At 41.4% G+C, this 25222-nt stretch overlaps 3 protein-coding genes across 3 annotated transcripts in view; 1 reads left to right on the top strand and 2 right to left on the bottom strand.

Annotated features, from left to right (window-relative positions):
• The window catches only part of LOC131329953 (rust resistance kinase Lr10-like), a 66530-nt gene that overhangs the window by 2826 nt on the left and 38482 nt on the right, over positions 1–25222 (bottom strand). The gene's annotated exons all lie outside the window — the stretch shown is intronic.
• LOC131328544 (uncharacterized) lies at positions 251–1132 on the bottom strand. The gene has a single exon (XM_058361480.1). The coding sequence runs from the start codon at positions 1130–1132 to the stop codon at positions 251–253; it is 882 nt and encodes a 293-aa protein (XP_058217463.1).
• Positions 1856–4658, top strand: LOC131329936 (rust resistance kinase Lr10-like). The gene is made up of 3 exons (XM_058363372.1): positions 1856–2856; positions 3220–3246; positions 3322–4658. The coding sequence occupies exons 1-3, from the start codon at positions 2013–2015 to the stop codon at positions 4440–4442; spliced, it is 1992 nt and encodes a 663-aa protein (XP_058219355.1). The 5' UTR covers positions 1856–2012; the 3' UTR covers positions 4443–4658.

Genomic DNA, 25222 nt, shown 5'->3' with positions numbered 1-25222 from the left:
TGCTAATTTGTCATATGTTTACTTATTAGCGAATCCTCGATCGGAACACAATACAATAGATGAAGGATTGTTCGACCTCAATATATTAATGTTTGTTTCATTGTACTTTTCAGTGACTAATCTGATGTACTATTAAGATACAGAATCTTATATGGCATGTGACTGAAAGTACGATGAAATGGTATAAAAATATTTGGACACTGGTATAAAAATATTTGGACACAGATGATTCAATATCAAATAGGAAATTTTACGCACGTCGAAAGGACAAGTTTCCTGAGAATAGAAATGAGAATGGATCGTAGTAGTGGCAAGTGGCAGTGTAATTAGACCCAATTTCGCAATAGGCTAGTCTTCCAGGGTATTGTTCACAGATAGAGGACAGCCAGGAAATCTCAAACCCATACTCCAATTTATCGTGGAAATCCGAGAAGGAAATGTTTGCTTCACTTTTATAAGCTGGCAAGCGCAACGTTGTCATGATTATGTCATCTACTTCGCACTGATTCGCCACATCTGAAACTCTTAAGTTAGTCCCAAACAAAAAGTAAGAATAGCGCCTCTTGTCCCCGGAGGAGAGTGAAGAAGAAGAAGAAGAAGTTGCATTTTCAATACAAGTAGTTTTACTGCCCAATCCCATGTACAATGGAGAATTTTTCACTGGCTTTTCGCAATCTAACCATAGTGCTACGGATATATTCCATTGCATTCGAAAAAAATGACCATAAAAATAGTCGAAGTGATGTAAGGAATACGGTTCATCGTAATAAGTAAAGTTTAGATCCGACAAAGAATAAAGAGGGAGGGAGGAGCAATTTCCCGGCTGTAAGCCAACATCCACTAGTCGGATTGTATAGTTGTTGTAGTTGATTGCGTGGACGTAGTAATTTCCAGAGGAAAACAAGTTCAGTACAAGACGATCTTGCTCGCATTCCAGTTCGTATTTCTTGTTTCCGCAGTTTTCTGGATCTCCTTTCACTCGAAATGGGTGACTGATGTTGTGGATATTTCGACAAGTGGAGACACAATTGGGACTTGTTTTAGCACAGCAGTTACTCAAAAACAGGGCAACAACAACGAGAAGAAGAGTACGGGTTTTGTAGACATCGGAGAGAAGCCTTCTGCTAGACATAAGGGGAGAGAGAGAGAGTCTATGATCAACATTACAGTTTAACATGGCTTCCTCAAAGTAAATAAGTAGAAGTCTATGGTAGAAACTTTAAAAAAAAAAAAAAAGGTGAATTTTTTTTTAAAGGAAAATACGTGATTAATTAGTCAAAAATGTTGCTGGTACAGCAGTTTTCAGCACAGACAGCGTGTACAGCGCTTGTTTGAGCCTATCTTGGGTCCAACAAAGATAATCGGAGCCGCTCATTTTGTTCAATATATTTTGCTTAAGGTCCCTATAAAAAATCAGCTTCATCCGACATCGATAAGGGCATTTACGAAGTGTCCAAAATCGCTTTAGAAAATTTCGTAAGCAATTTTGGATGCTTCGCAAATGCTCTTATCGATGTCGGATGGAGCTGATTTTGCAGGGACCTCAAGAAAAATATATTGAACAAAATGAGCGGCTCCGATTATCTTTGTTGGACCCGAGAGTGGCCCAAACGCGTGCTGTACACGCTATCTGTGCTGAAGCTGCTGTACCTGTAGCAGCATTCTTAATTAGTACTTAGAAAATGCATATATTTACTGTAAAAAAAAGACGTACTTTATCAAAATAAAGTATCTCTATTTTAGGGGTACCGTAGCTCCACCAATCAAACATTTAACTAATCCTGTGATACTATGAAAATGTGTAACCAATGAGCCAAAAAATTATCCTACCGTTGACCAAAAATTTGTGGACCATTTTACCCATCAATGTCTAACCAAACAGTGTGTAATATCTCTATGGTACACCTTAGCACCTACATAGCTTTGCATCAAATTCAAAGCAGTTCTATTTTAATTTTTGCAACACCTGGAGCAAAGAAAAGAGGGTCCTTTGAGTTAAAGAAGATACAGATATGACTAAGAACAAACTGATGGTCTTATTCTTCTTCTTCTTCTTCTTGTTGCTGTCAGGGGTTGGAGCCCAAGCAGACGATCGTGATCGTGGCGATGAGTGCCTGCCCACAAGCTGCGGAGACGAGGGCCCAGAAATCCGGTTCCCGTTCTGGCTAAAGGATCATCAACCGGACCGTTGTGGCTATGGGCCAGACTTCGCTCTTACCTGCTCTCCGGCCAACAACGAAACCCTGCTTGATAACCCATTTTCTGTCAAGGTGGTGGTCGAATCCATCGATTACCATTGTCAGTATGTATGGTACGAACTCTCCGGTGATTATGCTCTGCATCAGAAAAACCTAAGCCTAATATTCGACACATCTGCCTTCAGTCCATTCCAATTGTTGTCCAACATTGGCCCTGGATACGACGTATTCAGTTGTCGCATCGACTTGGAATATCCATATGACGCTCTCTGTGAATACTCCGTATTCAGTTGTCTCTCCTCCTTGGAAGATACATTTGACATGTATGAAGAATATACACCACTCCCATGCCTCAGCCGCCAAGGTCAAAATCTCTACTTGCTGAATTCGGATTATTTGATCAGGCGAAACCTGTTGAAGAATTGCAAAAATATTGATACCATTCCATCAATTCCATGTCTAGATCTGCTCGAAACAGGGTACAATTATGGTTGCTCCGGGGGCCGGTCAGCCTGGTCGGAACCTAGTTGTGGCAAATGTGAAGAACAAGGCCAGTACTGCAGATTGAGTAGTAGCAATAACAGCAAGAAGCATGAAACCGAATGCTTTGGCACTATTCCACAAACTGACATCACTAATTATCATATGCCACCAAGAGGTACTTCTCATCTTCTCATCCTTCAGAAGAAAAGGAAGAATATTTACCTCACTTTCCTCGCGCTTTCATTTTATTTGATTCTTCAATTAATTAAAAAATTCAACATAAACTTCTTCAAGTTGGGTTTTCGATCCTTGTTTAAAGCAATTATATTTTGTAAAATGACAAAAGTTAACTACCTTCTTCAACCCAAGAGAAACGGCGGGCTGTACGTGAGTATCAACCTCCCCATAAAATGAATATGACTTGCCATAGTACTCACCTCTGCAATTGTTGACCTCAGAGAGCTTGGGTCTTGATAATTATATGAATTCGCTTGTATGATAAATTAACTGGCGTTTTTTTATTATCTTATATGTACAGGTGAAAAAAAGAGCCCACTTGTTAAAGGTGAATTGTCTTTCCTTTTACTCCCATCATTTTTTCTCAACATTCGCGTAGTAATTTGATTGTTTAAACTTGCAGGTCTCATCCCTCCTGGCGTTTTTCTTCTTGTTGTATTTGTCATAGCTACATATTTTGCCCACAGATCTGACATTTTAAAGAAAGAGGATCAATTAAAGGTTGAAAGATTTTTAGAGAACTACAGAGCTCTCAAGCCTACAAGATACACATATGTGGAGATAAAGAAAATTACTCATAATTTGAAGGACAAACTAGGCCAAGGAGGTTATGGAACTGTTTTCAAGGGAGAGCTCTCCGATGAGGTTCCTATTGCAGCCAAGATCCTCGACAGCTTCACAGGAAATGGTGACAACTTCATCAACGAAGTGGGAACGATAGGTATGATCCACCATGTCAATGTGGTTCGCTTGGTTGGATATTGTGCTGACGGGTATAAAAAGGCTCTTGTTTACGAGTACATGCCCAATGATTGTCCAGAGAAGGTCATATCATCTGATCATAAAAAAGCTTCACTTGGTTGGGAGAAGCTCCAAGATATTGCTCTTGGCATAGCCAAAGGAATTGATTATCTTCACCAAGGGTGTGATCAAAGAATCCTTCATTTCGATATTAAGCCTCATAACATCTTGTTAGACAAAAATTTCATCCCAAAAATCTCTGATTTTGGGCTAGCCAAGTTGTGCTCGAAAGAACAAAGCATCGTATCCATGACAGCTGCTAGAGGAACCGTGGGTTATATTGCACCAGAGGTGTTCTCTAGAAACTTCAGCAATGTGTCACACAAGTCAGATGTCTATAGTTTTGGAATGTTGTTGCTTGAAATGGTTGGAGGGAGGAAGAAGAACATTGATGTTCGTGCAGAAGAAAATAGCGATGAAGTTTACTTTCCTGAATGGATTTATAATCGTTTAAATCGCGAAGAAGTAAATAATAATGAAGTTGAGGAAGGCGGAGATGCCAAGATTGTTAAGAAGCTAACAGTTGTAGGACTATGGTGCATTCAGTGGTATCCAGGAGACCGGCCCTCAATGAAAGCTGTGGTTCAAATGCTTGAGGGAGATGGAAAGACTTTGGCCATGCCCCCGAATCCCTTTTCTACCACCAGTCAGTCAATTACAAGGGGAAACATGGGTGGAAGGCATTTTAGCAGTGTGTTAGAGATCATTTCTGAATCCGATTGAGAGAAGTGTTGCTTAATAATTGGTTGGTGTTTTTAGGAGAGTCTAATGCACTGTCTTTTGTTTGTAAGTATCATGATAGAAGTTTGTACTCATCTACTGTTGTACCCTTATTCCAATACGAGTGATAGAATAAACTCGAAATTGCTTTTTCGAAGTTTCTGTGAGTGTGTCGAGCCATTCATGGTGTATGTATAATTTTGCTTGTTGATTAATTGTGAATTGCTTTGTTTCGGGTTTTGACCATTTAATTAAGGGCTAGCTATAAGTATGATGAAACTGTAATTTACAGCTCTAAGACTCGAACTCATATATTACTTGCCAATAAAGCGCCTCAACTGATTGTAAGATTGTTCTTAATTTGTTTAGCGATTAGGGTTTGTCCGTGTCTGAAGGCATGAAATAATTCGTTCTAAACACAATTCAAATGAAAGTACCATTGTTTACTGTTGACCACCCCACCAACTAAGCTAACTTCTTCTAGAGGTATTGTTTTTAAGTAAGTTTTCATCAGAGTTCTTCTAATCAATTATATTAACACATAAAAAATAAATATGTCACACATCAATTCCTTGCTACCTAAAAATGTCTAAAAAGAGAGAATTCAGCTGCAAGAGCGAGGGAGAGAGAGAATATTGGGATAACAGTGCACGCAAGAAAACATAAAGTGCAATCGGAACGTTCTTATCCGTGCCACAAAACTTGAATGTTCTAATTAATTAATCGCTAGGCAAATAAAAAAACTAAAAAAGGGGGAAGGGAAAGAGAGTTCGGACGCAAAGGTCATGGACAAAGCTGCCGCCAAAGCCGAATCCTACAAAGCACATGCCAAACTCGTGCACTCCGACAAAGATAAATAATGGGAGTAAAAATATGGAAAATGATATTGTCACTTTAAAAATTGATGGAGACACTCCAAAAAATAAAGAAAAGTGGCTTTGAAATTCACTGATTTTGGAGTGACTCCATCAATTTTTGGAGTACTAATATCATTTTCATAAATATATATTTTTCTTAGTTTAGGTCTGGGAAGAGTCAAAGTGGAGCAACAGAGTCGGGAAGAACTACTACTAGTGGGGACCGATTTTAATAATAGTAAATTTCCTGTGGGTCTAGAAAATCAAAACTTAATTTTCATTAATGATGAACACAATTTTTATTTACCTCTAAGGACAACTTCATATGAAGATTACCCTTTTATCATTAAGTAAATATAATTTCACACATTATTATCTTTTCAAAGTTTTCATCACCCCCTCCCACCTCCACTCCCACAACCACTTCCGACCGGCGACCACTACGGCCAGTGACTTTTTCCTCATTGACTGACCTTAGTTTAGAGATGCTAAATTTATCCGTAACCGAGGGTAACGGAACCAAATATTACTTGTTTCCCAAGTGGAATCGCACAAGCTTCTTTACTCTACGTTGCTGGTGATTGCCTCATCACTCATACGGAACGACACAAGCATAATGCAACGCCTCTCCATGTCCGCTCCAATCTAGCGAGCAGTACCATTCAAATAAACTAGATTAATGCCCTTCCACTAATCAAATACGGAAGACCCAAATAGCTAATGTTCCGCCAAGCACCCGTGCTCAGTGAGTAAAAACATCTCTGGCGGTACCTCTGAGTCGAAATCAACAAGAGGAACAATCCTGACCTGTTGGTGATTCCACACAAGCTTCTTTATCCTACATCACCAATTCAAGCCTGTCTAGTGATAACCAATTGTCAAACTACACATGACATAACAATCAGGAAAGAAAAAAACTGGATGTCATAAAACCAGAGTCGACCATTCTTAGTTTTTACATCTCGAACCATGACTAATACCCACCCATTGCAGAGTCACGAAACAAGAGATACCTCACACGACAGAATACGGAGTGCATATTCCCAAATACGATGCACATTTAGAAACAGAGAAATAAATACTAGAAACAACCTCAGCAATCGCATACATACAGCCATATGTTTTCCATGCTGCCAGACATACAAAAGTACAATCACCAACCAACTTAGAGTTGTTCCATAACAACTTCGGAGGACAGAACTCAGGAAACATTTGCCAAGAGTTCTCATCAAATCATGGAAGCCAATAAAGATCCTTGGGATATATGCTCAAGTGCATATATTGGTAACTGACGTGGACATCAACACGTGTCCTCCCATTAGAGTATATATGGGGTGGGAGGTAAAATTTTATCTTCCAATAGCCCATTAGATACTGATCTTCATATAATGAAAACTAGACTGATCTTCACATCAACCCAGTATAAATCAAATTGCCACAAATCTAAGCCTATAACATTAATGGACACGGAAACGGATACAAACACGGGACATGAAATTTCTAAATAAAAAAAAGAGGATAAGGAGGCAGCAGGGACGTGGGAATAATAAATGAACAAAAGATATTGAAATAATTATGTCTAGCAACATGAAGCATGAATAGAAAAACTTATTCATGAATAGCATGAATAGAATAATTAAGATATAGCTACTTATAATCTTAAAAATATCGGTTAGTTTACATTCTCATTCCTCAATTTCTTTCACAAATAAAAAATAAGCACGTGACAGTTGAAGTAGCCTAAAGTAAAAACAAATGATTGGTATACTTAAATTGAATTAGGCTAGAATCATTTCTATGTACAAATGTAATGTATTGGAAAATAAAAATCTTATAATATATAATAAGTATATGTTACGATAAAAAAATGTGTATAAAGCCGGCCCCGTCAGGTTCAAAATCCTGGCTCCGCCACTGATCCACAGTGTAGGACACAAGTATGGCGACCTGTAGGTGCTTCATACACTAAGCCTCATGGAGCTTTGTTCCTAAACTGTTATTTATTTGGACAAAAAAATCACTCTCTTTTCCTGGAGCCAATTAGCAACATCAAAAAGGTTTCTCCAGATTTTGCGAAAAAATAGCCATCAAAGTATCCTAGCCTCAGTTACTTACTAATACCCACAACTATGAATGATGTCCCATTAAAGTAGACAGATTCTTCAGAGGTGAGATAATAATTTGGTAAAAAATGTCTCCCATTCTAGTTTAACAGGCCAAAACGAAGGCACAGAATAAAATTAACTTGATGAGTCACCATTAGGATATGAAATGATGAGCTCTCTTTTGATGATTTTTGTAGAAACTAGAAATCCCCAAATCCAATCTATCCTTCTGCTTTCTTTCCCTTCAAATGTCTTTAACTTTGGAAAAAAGGTAATTTTGCTTATACAGTTCTACCATGAAACAAACTGCTCCCAGTAATGTTAGATTATTAGCAGGGCCAAGCACACACACAAGACAAAATGACATTAAGAACGACATTTACGCATGGAGAATGACACTAAGACTTGTACTGAATTACTGGTATCTTTAGTATAAAAGCAACAAAATGTGACTTAACATAATGATTAATGACCAACAGTGGAAGATATCATTGTCATATATGAGCATCAAATGCCATCACAATTCCAAATCATCATGAAGGTTAGATACATAACCCCTGAAGAAAGAGTTCCCACATACATGTCATATACAATCACCTTAATTATACTCAGCAGATTGCAGAAAGAGCTTCTCATAAACCTTGCAAGATTAGAGGATAAAGTTATTTCCTTCTACTTCTATAGATAAATAAACTACAGGAGGAAAAGGTTCACCGTGCTTCTTTGCTTGCAACCCTTCTCAACCTTTCTTTGTTTCCTCACTTTGATCGTGTCGTCCCACCAAAACCCTAGCAAACAACATTTCCTAACGTTAGAATCACAATAGTAGGTAAGACTGCAAATTAAACAAGTTAAAGTACTGGACTCATAAAATTGATCGATATCAAGCTTGGAACATAGATAGGGCTAAAACATTCATTTGTAGCCTCAAGTGAATACAAATTAAAAAGCAATGACAATGAGGAATGACAGGCTAAGTGGGATGTGTATAATGCCTGGTTTCTGCTGCTCCTGTACTTTCTTTTCTTCTTGTCCACACCTAACTTCAATCTCCTTTTCTTTTTCATAGGCAACTTCATCTCCTTTGTTTGCCCCGGACTTCCAAGTAAAACCAGGCTTTCCACATATGCCTCTGTATGAAGTGATTCCTAATACCAATTCCCTGTATTGTTTCGAATTCCAAGCCCCTTTACATGTACATCACTAGGTCTAAACGAAATAAGATCTCCTCGAGCTTCGATTAGGAGTTCACCTTCCCTTCGAAAACCAATTAGCCTGTGGACTCCTTCACCAATACCTACGTCAAGAAGTTTAGGAGCTTGCCACGCCATAGGCTTTCATCACCCATACGCACCAACTTCTTTCTTGACCATACCCCTTTTCCTCTACCACAGACAGTGATCCTAGAATAACAGCAGGACTAGGGCCCCGAGGCAAAAATGGTATCCTAGCTGGTAGTTGTTAGAATAGAGTTGGACTTAGTCCCACATTGGTTGTTTATGTTATGTAACTAGTCGCCACATAATATAAATAAAGCTCATCTGTGTTAGGGTTAGTTAACACCCTATACACTTTTTCTTCTTTCTCTCACAACATGAAGAGCTAGGCTTTCGGAGGCTTTTCCCCTTTGTTTGTACCATAGTTGCACTTTGTTTCATTGTGATCCGTGTGTTTCGGATCCTTTGTTGACCTCTCCACGTGTGAATCGGGGTCGCACGTGCGGGGGAGTGTTTCGGATCCTTTGTTGACCTCTCCACTCATTACCCTTACGAGTGTTCGGGTGCACCTGTTATATTCATACTCTGGATCCTGACCGGGACAAACTTGATTCACGATCAATTCGGTGTATTTTTCTGGGGTACTCACGCACTCAGAAAGGATATAAGTGTTACTCACCATCTCTTCGTCGTCATTTTGTTTGTGCTGATGTCACATTTAATGAGTCATTACCCTTTTACTCGGGTCACAATACTCCAGTTGATCTTCCTGAGTCTGAGTCTGTGTTTCCTATTTGTGTACCATCTGGTCCTCCCTTGCAGGTATATGTTCGTCGGCAACAAGTATTAACAGCCCCATAAGCACCAGCCACCACGCCTCCTCCGTCCCAAGATCCGGTTGCACCTTCACCTCCGCCATCACCTGGTCTTCCTATAGCTCTTCGCAAAGGTATTCGGTCTTGCACATCTCATCCTATTGCTCGATTTGTTTCCTATGATCATCTGTCTCCGTCCCTTCCTGCTTTTACTACTTCTGTTTCGTCCATTTTTATTCCTAACACTGTTCAGGAGGCCTTATCTATTTCTGAGTGACGGACAGCTATGGAGGTTGAGATGTCTGCTCTTCATGACAATGGCACTTGGGAGTTGGTTTCTCTTCCACCAGACAAGTCTACTGTTGGATGTCGGTGGGTATTTACAGTCAAGTATAATCCGGATGGTACAGTAGAACGGTACAAGGCCCGTCTTGTTGCCAAAGGCTATACCCAGACGTATGGCGTTGATTATGCCGAGACTTTCTCTCGGTGGCCAAGATTAACTCTGTTCGCATTCTTATTTCTATGACTGCCAATCTTGGTTGGCCCTTGTTTCAGTTGAATGTCAAGAATGCATTTCTACACGGTGACCTGCTCGAGAAGGTTTATATGGAGCAACCTCCTGGGTTTGTTGCTCAGGGGGAGCGTTCTCAGGTGTGTCGCCTTCGCCAAGCCCTCTATGGTCTTAAGCAGTCCCCTCGAGCTTGGTTTGGCAGGTTTAGTGATGTTGTGTTGCAGTTTGGTATGCGTCGCTCTCATTCTGATCATTCTATCTTCTCTATTCAATCAGATTGGGGAAGAGTAGTGTTGATTGTGTATGTGGATGATATCATTATTACTGGGGATGATCAGAAAGGTATTGATGAGCTGAAACAGTTCTTACAACGTCAGTTTCACACCAAAGATTTGGGTAAGCTACGATATTTCTTGGGTATTGAGGTAGCAAGATCCAAGGAAGGGATCAGTCTATCTCAAAGAAAGTATACGCTAGATATTCTAGAGGAGACTGGTTTATTGGGAGCAACGCCTGCAGAGACTCCTACGGATCCAAACGTCAAATTGTGTGTTGATCAGGGGGAGATATTTCCTCATCCAGATCGTTATCGTCGCTTGGTAGGCAAGCTGAATTATCTCACCAATACACGGCCTGATATCTCATTTGCTGTCAGTATGGTAAGTCAGTTCATGTCAGCTCCTCGTTTTCCACATTGGGAAGCTTGTCTTCGTATTGTGAAGTATCTCAAGGCTCATCCTGGACGTGGCTTGTTTTATCGTTCAAATGGTCATTTGCGTGTTGAAGCCTTTACCGACGCTGATTGGGCAGGATCACCATCTGATAGACGGTCCACAACTGGGTACTGTACTTTTGTTGGTGGAAATTTAGTTACCTGGAAGAGCAAGAAACAAACTGTGGTTGCTCGTTCCAGTGCTGAAGCAGAGTATCGTGCCATGACTCATACTACATGCGAGATTGTATGGTTGAGAGCTTTGCTCGAGGAGTTGGGGCTTAGTGTACAGTTACCTATTCCTATGTATTGTGATAATCAGGCAGCAATACATATTGCTTCGAATCCGGTATTTCATGAGAGAACAAAACACATCGAGGTAGATAGTCATATTGTTTGGGAGAAGATAGATAGTGGCCTGTTGGCTACCCCTTTCGTGTCTACAGGAGCTCAGTTGGCAGTTATCTTCACCAAACCTCTAGTTAAACCACGCTTAGAGTTGTTACGTAACAAGCTGGGATTTTGTGATATTTATTCTCCAGCTTGAGGGGGAGTGTTAGAATAGAGTTGGACTTAGTCCTACATTGGTTGCTATGTTATGTAACTAGTCGCCACATAATATAAATAAAGCTCACATGTGTTAGGGTTAGTTAACACCCTATATACTTTTCCTTCTTTCTCTCACAACAGTAGTGACATACTGTGAAATAACTCATCACCCATATGGAACGACACAAACATCAAGCAAAGCCTTTCCATAGCCGCTCCAATCCAATCAACAACACCATTCAAATAAGCTTGAGTTGCCCTTCCTCTAATCACATAAGGAAGACCCAAATGGCTAATGTTTCGCCAGACGCCCGTGCTTAGAGAGTACAAATCAATCTCAAGACTAACCTCTGAGTAGGAATCAACGAGACGAACAATCCTGACCACCTTATAATCACTAGACTTAGCATCAAAGCCAAAGCCAATCGCATGATCGAACCCTCCATGTGAGGCGTAGGTAACCCTAGGCCTAGGCAGAGTCACCCACTTCTAAATCGAGGGGTTCCACAGAATTGTGACATATGACATCTGATCGTTCGTGAGGCATAGAACCCCATTGCAGCTTCCGACTATCCGAAAGAACATATTAAAAGCCTTATTGGATGGAAAATGTAGTTTGGCATACTCATCGAATGCTTCGTCATCCCAGTGAAGGGAGTAGAGCTTTTTCCCACCCTCATCATCGGAGGAGCACGTGCGAATAAGCATAAGGTGGTTGGCATTGTTATAGGCTTGAGTAGGTGGTTTATTGAGGTGGGAATTGATGAAACTAGGGTTTACGATAAGGGAGTGCCACGATTTGCAGACGGGTGTGCATTGCAAGAGGGTTTTGAATTTTGATGGCTAGTCTGGTGAAGATGGAGACTAGCACATCTTGGGGAAGATAGTCTACCATCTTCTTACTGAAATCTTGTGATTTAGGGATTTAGGGAGGTTGGAGAGATATTGAGCGAATGAAAACAACACTATCAACCCAACAACGTTTTGAAACTTCAGAGATGAATGAAAACCCTGCCACTACTGCTGTTTTTAAGTCTTTGAAACCCTTTTGCAGAGCTTGACAATCTACTTCACAAATAAATGAATATCAAACAGTGAATAAAAAGCACGGTGACACATTCATATATATGTCCATACATATACACAGAGAGGTATTAAAGAAAAGGTGTTAGAAAAGTGAATTGACAGGAAGTTTGCTTTCGTTAATGTGTATAAAAATATAGGTCTAACTGCAAGGCTAAAAGATTTGTAAACAAATAAGGAAAACAAGCATAGTAAGGAAACCAAGACTAAAGATGAATAATAACCTATACGGAAACAAATAACAAAGGGGACGACATAATCCTTCAGAGAAGAAAATTGCCAGAAAGCATACCCCGGAGCTCATCTCCATAGCTGCCATTGCCCAACACTTCTCTCAAAGTCTGTCCAACCAATGCCTCAATGGGAAAGGCCAAAGGGGAAGGGTTTGATCAAAAAAGAAAGAAAACAGAACGGAATTGGGAAGATATTTTGGATGCTTGTTCTAGACTTTTTGAAAGAATTTTAAAAAGCCCCTGAACTCTTGCTAGGGCTGCACATGACTGTCTCGTTCATAATTATTCGAGACTCGACTCAGTAAAGACTTGTTCCTGTCACACCCTCGATTTTTTTTTACATAAATATAAATGATTTCCATATATAAAACCTCGCCATAATCCGTACGATAACCAAAATAATGTAGCATTCCCAAAATATTACATTTTTGGCTCCAAGGGCCAAATTAACACAAGTGCTGAATATTCAAGAGTTAAGGGTTACAATATTCCATAGTCAAAAGATCTACAAATAAAGTTACAAATACATCTTCAAAAGAGATTTACAAAGATGCCTAAGTAACTCCTCAATCATTAACTTTCAAAATAATTCCACCTCCAAGCATTTGAACCATGCACGCTATTGCCCTGTGTTAGTACCTGAAAATGATAATAGGCTTGAGCTACACTAGTCCAGTAGGAAATTCTACACTAACATTATATGCAAGAGAGAGATGCAAGGATGATCACAAGGTAAGAACTGAATGGAGACCCAACAATGGGCAATGACCAAGGTTCAACAATCCAACATACTCGATATGAAATCTGGTAAACACCTCAACCTTCAATCATCTCAACTTCCCATATGTTCAATATCACTTCGCGTTATGTGTCATGAGCCGAAGCTCCTGCCGGGCTAATTATGGGACCCCGATACCCCCAGCCAAGCGCCCACCTAGAAGACTGGGCCTTGAATGTTCATTATGAGCATTAGCTCCTACCAGGCTAATCATGGGACCCCGATATCCCCTGCCAGGCACCTACCCGTCGATAGGTCCCGAATGTATTCGTTGTGTCAACAAGTGTTCGAGCGTATCACATTCTCATTACGTGTGATTCTAATTCAATTCAAAGTTCATGAATTAATCGACGTCAAAATTTATCGAACAATGGCAAGGGGTGCAAAGGACACATAACGAACTCAACAAATATGATTAACAATGTTATAGAGTGATTTGGTGACGCTTAGAACAAGTTAGAAATGATCGGGGGTCAAAACGATGAAGTTTGGAACAAAGCAGTGAAAATTATCCATAAGCAACTGGTGTCGATACGGCCAAAATGACTGTATCGATACAGAATGCAAACAGAATGAGAAGCTACGGTTTTGAGCTGGTATCGATACGGCAAAAAGCCCGTATCGATACAGATGCATTTCGAGCAGATTAACAGCAGATTTTCTGGGTTTCAATGCCATCAACAACTATAACAACTACAAGCATGGATTCAAGGATAGAAGCACGTCTTTTACATATAATAAGAGGTAGAATCCCTACCTCGAAGTTGAAGCACGACTAACTTTTTGAAAACCTTGATTCGAACGAAATACAACTCCTCCGAGCTCAAACCAACAAAATACGGGCCACGATACGCGCGGAGATGAAAGATTGGAGGTTATTTTGGTAGGTTTTTGAGTGAAGTTGTGAGAGTGACCAAGAGAGAGAGAGACGTAGGAGAGAGAGAGAGTCGGTGAGTAGAGGGAAGGGAAAATGATCTCCTACTCCCTCACCCTCCTATATATACCCATATATATACAAAACACACCAACACCCCTTCCACAACCAATTCTATCATTTTAGCCCCAAATCACATAAACACTATTATTCCGTATTTCTTTCTCAATAAATATGCACTTATAATTTATTAACTTTAATAAATAAATACGGGTCTCTACATTCTACCTTCCTTAAAAAAATTTCATCCTCAAAATTTTCCATGCCAAGACTAGCTAATATACTCATCACATATGCATACGACAATCACAACCATTAATCTTATGCAACAAGTATATTATCATGACACGTAAATTTTAAACACTCACATTGGTTCGTTCTGGAAATAGATGCGAAAACTTCTCTCTAACCTCATCCTCTCTTTCCCAAGTTGACTCTTCGATCTCTACCTTGATTACTCCACAAGACGTGCACCAACGGTATCGTCTTACCCCTCAAAACTTGATCACGCGAATCTAGGATACGTATTGGTTCCTCCCCATAAGACACGTCGGCCTCCAACTCAAGTTCGGACCATTCCAGCACGTGCGACGGATCTGGTTCGTATTTTCTTAACATAGACACGTGGAACACGTCATGTACACCCGATAGCTTCGGTGGTAACGCCAAACGATACGTGACCTCCCCAATCTTCTCAATGATATCAAACGGCCCAATATAACGTGGCGAAAGCTTCCCTTTCTTCCCAAAATGCGACAAGCCCCTACGAGGCGATACTTTAAGGAATACGTGGTCTCCCTCTTTAAATGACAATGGGCGACGACGATGATCAGCATAGTTCTTTTGTCTACTTTGAGCGGTCAACAATCTTTGGCGAATCACCTTGACTTATTCGGTTGTTCTTTCTTGTGCTTTCTTAAGGCGTTGACGAATAGCTTTCATGCTCTTTAAGGTTTCCTTGATCATATCCGGCCCCACTAACGTAGCTTCTCCCAATTCGGTCCAGCACATAGGCGATCGACACGGTCTCCCATACAAAGCCTCATAAGGTGCCATTTCGATACTAGATTGATAACTATTATTGTACGCAAATTCGACTAGTGGCAAATGATCCTCCCAACTACCCCGAAAATCCAAGACACAAGCCCGAAGCATGTCTTCCAAAATCTAAATCGTTCTCTCGGATTGTCCATCGGTTTGAGGATGATACGCGGTACTAAACAAAAGGTTGGTGCCCAAAGCGGCTTGCAAACTCTGCCAGAAACGTGCGGTAAATCTAGGATCTCGATCGGACACAATAGATATGGGAATCCCATGAAGTTGGATAATCTCCCGAATATACAAACGGCTGAGCGCATCCACGAAATCAGTAACCTGAATAGGTAAGAAATGAACGGTTTTAGTTAAGCAATCCACAATTACCCAAATAGCGTCATGCCCCCTCGGCGACCTCGGTAAACAACGAAGTCCATTGTCACGTTCTCCCACTTCCACTCGGCCACTGGCAATGGTTGTAACTCCCCCGCGGGTCATTGATGTTCGGCTTTCACTTGTTGGCATGTAAGACACTTGGATACGAAAATCACAACGTCCCTTTTCATTCCGGACCACCAAAATTGCCTACGTAAGTCATGATACATTTTCGTTCCCCCCGGATGGACGGCTAATGGTGAATGGTGAAACTCTCGCAAGATTTCTTCCCGATACAAAACGGGTACAAATAACTTTCCTTGATAGCGCAAGCCTTGATCGGCGTGTATCATCCACCCCTCTTGAGCATTTCCACTAAAGAATTTAGCACGAAGTTCTTCCACTTCCTCATCATATTGTTGAGCCTCAATCACTCGAGTCGACAAAGTTGATTGCATGGTCAAGTTGCATAACGTAACCCCTTCCCGAACTTCCTCGAAATGTGAAGCACAAAAGCCTAAATCGTTCATCATTTTCCACTCGTGGATAGCTAGACTCGCTAAGTGTATCGATTTTCTACTCAACGCATCTGCCACGATGTTTGCTTTCCCCGGGTGGTATTGCAATTCGAAATCGTAATCCTCCAAGTGCTCCATCCAGCGGCGTTGTCAAAGGTTAAGTTCCTTTTGAGAATACAAATATTTTAGACTTTTGTGGTCGGAAAATACTTCAAATTTTTTCACCATACAAATAATGGCGCCAAATTTTCAAAGCAAAAACGACGACCGCAAGTTCTAGATCATGGGTAGGGTAGTTTCACTCATGAGTTTTCAACTGCCGCGACCCATACGCTACTACTTGCCCCGCTTGCATCAACACGCACCCTAACCCTTCTTTAGACGCATCACAATATACAGAGTAGTCAACTCCATGTTTGGGCACAATCAAAATCGGTGCGGTAGTCAATCGCTTCTTCAATTCTTCAAAGGCCATCTCACGCGTCACTCCAAACAAAACGAGTCCCCTTACGGGTTAATCTAGTCATTGGTGCCGCTAAACGAGAGAAGTTGAGAACGAAACGACGGTAGTACCCGGCCAAACCTAAGAAATTATGGATTTCAAACACGTTCTTCAGTCGTTGCCAATTCATAATAGACTCTATCTTCCCCAGATCAACGGACACGCCACCCTTCGAAACCACGTGACCCAAAAATTTGACTTCGGATAACCAAAACTCACACTTACTAAGCTTGGCGTACAATTGGTGTTCTTTAAGAGTTCAAGAACAATGGTGAGATGCGATTGGTGTTCCTCCTCTGTTGGCGAATAGATAAGAATATCATCGACAAATACAACCACAAAATGATCAAGGTATGCACGAAAGATACGATTCATTAAGTCCATGAATGTAGCTGGAGCGTTCGTCAATCCAACAGGCATAACAACGAATTCATAATGGCCATAATGAGTGCAGAATGCGGTCTTAGGAATATCCTCCCTCCGAACCCTCAACTGGTGATAACCGGACCTCAAGTCAATTTTGGAAAAGCAGGTTGCACCCTGAAGTTGATCAAACAAATAATCGATTCTAGGCATGTGATACTTATTCTTAATGGTAACTCAGTTTAGCTTACGATAATCGATACACAAGCGGAGTGAACCATCCTTCTTTTGCGAGAAAAGAGCCGGTGCTCCCCACGGTGACGTACTCGGACGAATGAATCCTAAGTTCTCCAATTCCTGCAACTGAGTCTTTAACTCTCTTAATTCGGCGGGCGTAAAACGATACGGAGGTACGAAAATAGGAGCGGTACCGGGAAGTAAATCGATAGTGAACACAATCTCTCTCTCCGGAGGTAAACCAGGTAACTCTTCTGGAAACACATCAGAAAAATCGCAAACCACCAAGGGTAATTCCCCACGCATGGAAACATCCTCATCTAATGTCAAACTCGCCAACAAGGAATAAATTGACTCGCGCTCTCGAGACCCACATAGATACGGTTCCAATGGCTCCCGACGTTCCCCAAAGAATTGGAAGCAAGGACCCTCAAGAGGACAAGTATGAACTCGACGCTTGAAACAATCGATGGTAGCCTGAAATGTAGATAACCAATCCATTCCCAAGATAAGATCAAACCCCGACATTCCCAAAATGATGCAGTCGAATACGAAACGACTGTCACAAATGACCAACTCACAATCTCGACAAATACGATCAAGAGGCATTCTACCCCCTAAAGGTGTCTCAACAAACAAAGGAGGACTAAGACTCTCCGTTTCTAATTCCAAGGCACACACAAATGATGCAGCAATGATTGAATGCGATGCTCCAGAATCAAAGAGTACTTTAGCAAAGGAGTTGAACAAAAGAAATGTACCCCTCACAACGGATGCCTCTGGCGCTTGAGAAACAGAAGGTGAAGCATTCGAGGTGATGTTGAAAACACGACCCTGGGTACCCTGACCCTGCACATGACCTCCCTTCTGACCAGAACCCTGAGTAGACGTGGAAGAACTCACTCCCTTATCACCCCCGGAACTCTGAACCGACATAGTCTGGCGGAAGTGAGGCTGCTGCTGCCTCTGAGTGCCCCTAAACTATTGGCCCACATTATATCTCGTTCCCGGCTGCTGCACGAAACCCGACTCCCTACGCATTCCCAACCCCTGAGGATAACTCCTAGCAAGATGATCCGCTTTACCACAAACGTAACAAGCCTTCTCGAGGTGTGGACACTGAGCGCGAATGTGTCCATGTTGATTACACTGGTAGCACACAGGCGGAGGTCTAGACAAAACACCTTGAGTCCCTGAAGAAGAAGGTACCCTAAAGTTGGATTGATTAGATGGTTGCTGAGATGGTTCCCTCTGTCTCTTCCGTCCTTGACTTCCAAAGCTTCCCAACGACGAACTCATACTCACAATTTGTTGCCTCGGTTCTCAAACTCCCTTATTCCTCTGCGCTTCCTATGGTATCTCAATACTTCTCGCACACTCAACAACCTTGGCGTATTTTGTCTTACGTTGCACCATTACCATTCTCCTCACGGTATTATGAAGCCCCTTCTCAAAACGTCTACATTTCCTCTCCTCCGTCGCCACCAACTCTGGCGCAAATCGAGATAAAGACTGAAACTTTTGAGCGTACTCCGACACGGTCATACTCCCCTGTTCCAACTTCTCAAACTAATCTCTCAACTGCTCACGACTAGTCTCTGGAAAGTATTGCTCCTCAAATAATGTCTCAAACTCGGCCCACGTCAAATTCTCAACATCCGGTTCATTTACTTGAGCCGCGGTCCTTGCCGCTCTCCTCACATCCTTTCTAGATTCTGGGACAGATTCCCACCACTCATTGGTTTCCCCGATAAGTTGGACAGCCACGATGTTCACTCGCAAGTCATCTTCGGTAATTTTGAGAGCGTTGAAAAGTTTACGGATTTGTGTTAACCAATGATCGGCCACAAGAGGGTCACTACTTGTCCCATCAAATGTCGGTGGATTTCTACGGCTAAATTCTCGCATTGCTGATAAGGCTCGGTTGTTTGCATTTTCTTTAGGAGCTTGGTTAAACAGATTTGCAGCTGTAAGTGCTGCGACGAGATCCTTAGCAAATTGAGTTTGATTGGGTGGTATTCCTGCACCCCTACCGACCCGAGCCCCAGCCCCTAGATTCCTACTTTGGTTCTCCCCATGCTGACTAACCTCATCCTCCGGTGGCACCCCACAGCCACGACCTCCCCGATTTCCTGTCGCACCCCGTCTAACACGCGATTTCGGAGGCATCTTACTACATGATATACAAAAGGAAAACTATTAATCACAATATTAAAACTATGAGGTCTAAGCCCCCAAATTCCCAACACGGGTTAATAACAACTCTACACACTTTACGATATCGAAAATGCAATGCCATGTAGTAATACGAATGTTAGTCACACAAGCATGCACAAGTCATGTTAAAAGATGCTATGTTTTGAACCCATGAGACTAAGCATCTCCCCATGGCCTCTAGGTGTTCTAAACCTATGTTCTGATACCAAGTTGTCACACCCTCGATTTTTTTTACATAAATATAAATGATTTCCATAAATAAAACCTCCCCATAATCCGTACGATAACCAAAATAATGTAGCATTCCCAAAATATTGCATCTTTGGCTCCCAGGGCCAAATTAACACAAGTGCTGAATATTCAAGAGTTAAGGGTTACAATATTCCATAGTCAAAAGATCTACAAATAAAGTTACAAATACATCTTCAAAAGAGATTTACAAAGATGCCTAAGTAACTCCTCAATCGTTAACTTTCAAAATAATTCCACCTCCAAGCATTTGAACCATGCACGCTATTGCCCTGTGTTAGTATCTGAAAATGATAATAGGCTTGAGCTACACTAGCCCAGTAGAAAATTCTACACTAACATTATATGCAAGAGTGAGATGCAAGAGAGAGATACAAGGATGATCACAAGGTAAGAACGGAATGGAGACCCAACAATGGGCAATGACCAAGGTTCAACAATCCAATGTACTCGATACGAAATCTGGTAAACACCTCAACCTTCAATCATCTCAACTTCCCATATGTTCAATATCACTTCGCGTTATGTGTCATGAGCCGAAGTTCCTGCCGGGCTAATTATGGGACTTTGATACCCCTAGCCAAGCGCCCACCTAGAAGGCTGGGCCTTGAATGTTCATTATGAGCATTAGCTCCTGCAGGGCTAATCATGGGACACCGATATCCCCTGCCAGGCACTTACCCGTCGATAGGTCCCGAATGTATTCGTTGTGTCAACAAGTGTTCGAGCGTATCACATTCTCATTACGTGTGATTCCAATTCAATTCAAAGTTCATGAATTAATCGACGTTAAAATTTATCGAACAATAGTAAGGGGTGCAAAGGACACATAACGAACTCAACAAATATGATTAACAATGTTATAGAGTGATTTGGTGATGCTTAGAACAAGTTAGAAATGATCGGGGGTCAAAACGATGAAGTTTGGAACAAAGCAGTGAAAATTGTCCATAAGCAACTGGTATCGATACGGCCAAAATGGCTGTAGCAACTGGTATCGATACGGCCAAAATGGCTGTATCAATACAGAATGCAAACAAAATGAGAAGCTACAATTTTGAACTAGTATTGATAGGGCAAAAATCCCGTATCGATACGGATGCGTTTCGAGCAGATTAACAGCAGATTTTTTGGGTTTCAATGCCGTCAACAACTATAACAACTATAAGCATGGATTCAAGGATAGAAGCACATCTTTTACATATAATGAGAGGTAGAATCCCCACCTCGAAGTTGAAGCACAATTTCTAAGGAATTACGAGCCCTAGCTTTTCGAAAACCTTGATTCGAACGAAATACAACTCCTCCGAGCTCAAACCAACAAGTTACGGGCGACGATACGAGCGGAGATGAAAGATTGGAGGTTATTTTGGTAGGTTTTTGAGTGAAGTTGTGAGAGTGAGCAAGAGAGAGAGAGACGTAGGAGAGAGAGAAAGCCAATGAGTAGAGGGAGGGGAAAATGATGTCCTACTCCCCCACCCTCCTGTATATACCCATATATATACAAAACACACCAACACCCCTTCCACAACCAATTCTATCATTTTAGCCTCAAATCACATATACACTATTATTCCGTATTTCTTTCTCAAAAAATATGCACTTATAATTTATTAACTTTAATAAATAAATACGGGTCTCTACAGTTCCAGTTTGATTTGGGAACTAAACGAACTGAACTTCAGCCTCAAGTTTAGGTACATTCAATGAATGAATCAAACTAAACCTAATAGTATTCGGCTCGATTAAGCCTGCCAACCTTATAAGAATTTTCGAATAATATTGTTTCTCCACAAAAAGTGCAAAACCAAATCGGCTAGAATAGCACGGGCATGTCAGGACTGGATTGCAGTCCAAGTTTGAATCAAGGCCTGGTAGCCTCAATCTGATTTCTAACAGAACGAAAGTGCACAGCCTAAGGGTAAGACTGTGAGGAGGTTCGTGGTTTGCCTAGTCGGGATAAGGACTTAGAATTTCCCAATCGTTGTTAGAAAATAGAAAGAAAAGTAGAACAAGGCCTAAAACATAATTAAAAGGACTTTATTAACGGTTTAACAAAGTCTGGTTACAAGGAAATGAAATAAAATCAAGGTGTGGCTAGATTGAACGGGAAAGTAAAGATAATTGAAAGATAAATTGGATAAGCCGTGGGCTTGATGGTCTTAAATTGGATAAGCCATGGGCTTGATGGTCGTGGATCTTTGCCAAGGCCTTCAATTCTGGTATTTATAGGCAGAAGTTTCAGGCCTTAAGCTGCTTGCACAGGTCTTCATGCATGGCTGCCAAGTGTCCTTCTGGTAAAGGCCAAGGCTTGAGCTGCTTCTACTTCTTCTAATGAGTGAATGCCACACGTCTTATGCCTTGCTCCTCACTCCAAGAAATCAGCTGAGGGCTGAAAAAACTCTTATTTCCTACATAAAAACTTGTGAAAGGGGAAAGGGAATTTTGGCTGTGCAGAATCTCCAGGCTTTTTGAGCTACTTCTAAGCTGCTTGAATGCCTGGATAGAAGATCTTGGGCCCACCAAGGTTAAAGGCCAAAATTTTACCAGGCCTTTAAACCATTTCATTGGCTTTTGAGCCCTTTTTGAGGGCCCACCTGCTATTTTGAGGTATTTCCATATATATATATATATATATATATATATATATATACATATACATTTATATATCGAATAGAAAGATTTCGTGGGACTTGTGCCCCACCACTTGCTTTCTTTAAGCTTTTATACAGCAGGCCTAGTTGAGCTGCTTGTGATCAGCTTGTGGATTGTTAGAGAGAACATTCTAGGCCTTTGAGCTGCTTATGAGCTGCTTGGAATGTCTCCATGCATGGCTGCCATATGTCCCAAGCCTTGCTTCATGCTGAAAGATGTAGAGACTCAAGCTTTGAGCAGTTTGTAAGCAGCTTCCTTAGACCTGCCAAGCAAGAGCATTCTAGGCCTTTGAGCTACTTGTGAGCATCTTAAGGCCTTTTCCTGGCAATTAAAGGACATATGTGACGTTTTTAAGGAAGTAGGCCCATTTATCAATTGGGCCTGAATTTGAGGTGAATGACAAGCCTCCATTTATTGTAAGCCTTGTGAGCCCAGGCCTGTATAGGAAACCCAGGGTTTAACTGATTTGGATCTACTTGAAGGCCTTATCATTTTTAAAAACTAGACTAGGCCTGGGCAAAAATACTCAGGCCTAGTGGGTCGACTCAAGACCTTGGCTAGTCCTGGGCTTGAATTTATGATAACGAAATTTTAGGCATTAATTTGGCCCAGGCCTTTGCAAACTCAACTCGATCAGTGGCGTTCAAATTGGCCTGATTTCATGGATGATCGATCATGAGGCTTTTCAAGGCCTGAGACCATCATTCAAGGCCTTCTTCTAACCAACAAATTGATTTTCTGAATTTTGGCCAAAAATGGGTGTAAACATTGCCCCCCCATGCCTTGATTCTTTACGTTTTGGATCAAGGCGTGTACAAAAAGTAAAACCATTTTTGGCATCAAAACAGGCCTCAATTCCTATTTTAGCATGTCTTCTTTTGTTTGCCTTGCCTATGGACTTAGTAGTCATTAAGCATTTTCCATGCTTCATTCAGGCTTTTGACAACATTCTTTGAATTCAGACCTAGGAAGGAGCCTAACAGCTACCTTTTTGTCGCATAGGCCTTTCAAGGGACTCTCTTAAAGATAAAGGCCTCAATATGCATCCTCTAGAGTTTGCAAATATTGCCTCTTATCAGGCATGTGCACACCAATAAAGGCCTGTGTAAAAAGAACTAAAAATACGTCGGAAGGCCTAAACACCTACTTAGGAGTGCTTATAATAGAGATTCAGGCCTACTCAAAAGGTCTTTTTTCTTGCAGAAAGGCCTGTTTACACCAATAGAGTCTAGCGTCTAGGCCTGGTTATTGAGAAACCATAGGACCATGAAAAGGCCTAGCAAGGCTTGAAAATATGCTTGAAGGCCTGAACTCTTACTTATATTGCTTATACTATTGGTTCAAGCCTAGATAATGAAATAAAAAGGGCCTCCACCTATGCGGAAAAGGCCTGGCAAAACTCTAATAAGGCCTACTCGAGGACTGATAGGCCTTGGCCGATCATTTTAGAGATGCTTGTTCGGCCTTTTGAAGGACTTTCTCCACTTAGCCCTTCCCACAACCACAATGTTTTTGTGTAAGCCAAGTGAATAACACTCGCTTTTGATGTGCCCCACAAATCCAACATGGGCGCGATTCTACAGCTTTAAGGCCTATAGTTGGCCTAAACTTGTAATGCCTTTTGGCAGTCTGGATAATGCCAAAAAGGCCTTCGTAAACAGGGGGAGGAGGGAGATCTTCAATCACAAATGAATCATGATCAAGCCCTGGAGTGTCATCGTTTTCCTCCTCTTCATGTCGTTCTTCCTCTTCTAGAATAGCTGCAACATGCAATTCAGACCTACCTATAGGGCTGATGGCAAACCTGGATCGTTCTAGGCCTGCATCAATAATCTCTTCATCGCCCAGGACTGAATTTGGATGTCGTTGCCCTTTAGAGACTTGAGAAAGCTTCTGAGAGGAGAGAATAGGCTGATCTTGCCTCATGATTAGACTTTCCATGTTCTGGCTTGTCTCAGGTTTGAGATCTCGTTCCCCTTACACCAAAACAGGCCTATCTTTTTGCTCTTTCAATCCTGGAAATAGCTTTCCATCTAGAAGTTTTCGGAAAACTCCTGAATGTTGGCTGCTACACTCAGGCTTGAGATTATTGTTATGATCCTGATGTTTATCCAGGCCTTGTCGTTGTTTGGGAATTGAAGGCACATGCCCTGAAAAATCTTGTTTTGCGTATAGAATCAGGTGCGCCCTTTTTTTTAAAGAGCGGCGAAACACTTCGATTCAGAGTTGCTACTCAGGTTTTAGCAGTGAAACACCCAAGGAACCAAACTTGAAACGTTTGCTACGTTGTTTGATTTTGAAAAGGCATAGACTGGACCGTCGTCACCTTCGATATCTGAGGTTCAGGAGCTAGGTTACGAGTGGGGAAGGGTTTTATAGCACCCCTCTCGCCCAATCCGGAGATCGGTCTCTACTTGGGCATTTTGTAAAACATTTGCATTTCTCTCTCATTAATCATTTTTAGCCAATTTGGGCGGGGGAACAGTTAAAGGGGATTAAAACTGTAACATGTTTGCAGCGTGATGGAATGGCATAACTGATTATGCATCAATGAATACAGATTGAGAACAAGCGCTTTTGAACATTTCAGATCAACTGAAACACACTGGTTTAGAATGACGTACGCACAAAACACACTGGTGTGCACTGGCTAGACCACTGCATACCAATATGACTTGCGTACGCCACCTTTTTACTGGCGTACTCCAGTGTGCTGAAACCCTTAGTTCTTGTCATCAACCCTCTGGGCTCTGGAAAGGACTAGTGCACACATAGGAAAAACCATGCAGTCTGTGAGGAGGGTATATACAGGTATAGGCAGGGGAAATAGATCTA

This window comes from Rhododendron vialii, chromosome 6a (genome assembly GCF_030253575.1).
Source record: "Rhododendron vialii isolate Sample 1 chromosome 6a, ASM3025357v1".
In the NCBI taxonomy this organism is placed as follows: Eukaryota; Viridiplantae; Streptophyta; class Magnoliopsida; order Ericales; family Ericaceae; genus Rhododendron; species Rhododendron vialii.
This window is presented reverse-complemented; position numbering and strand designations above follow the sequence as displayed.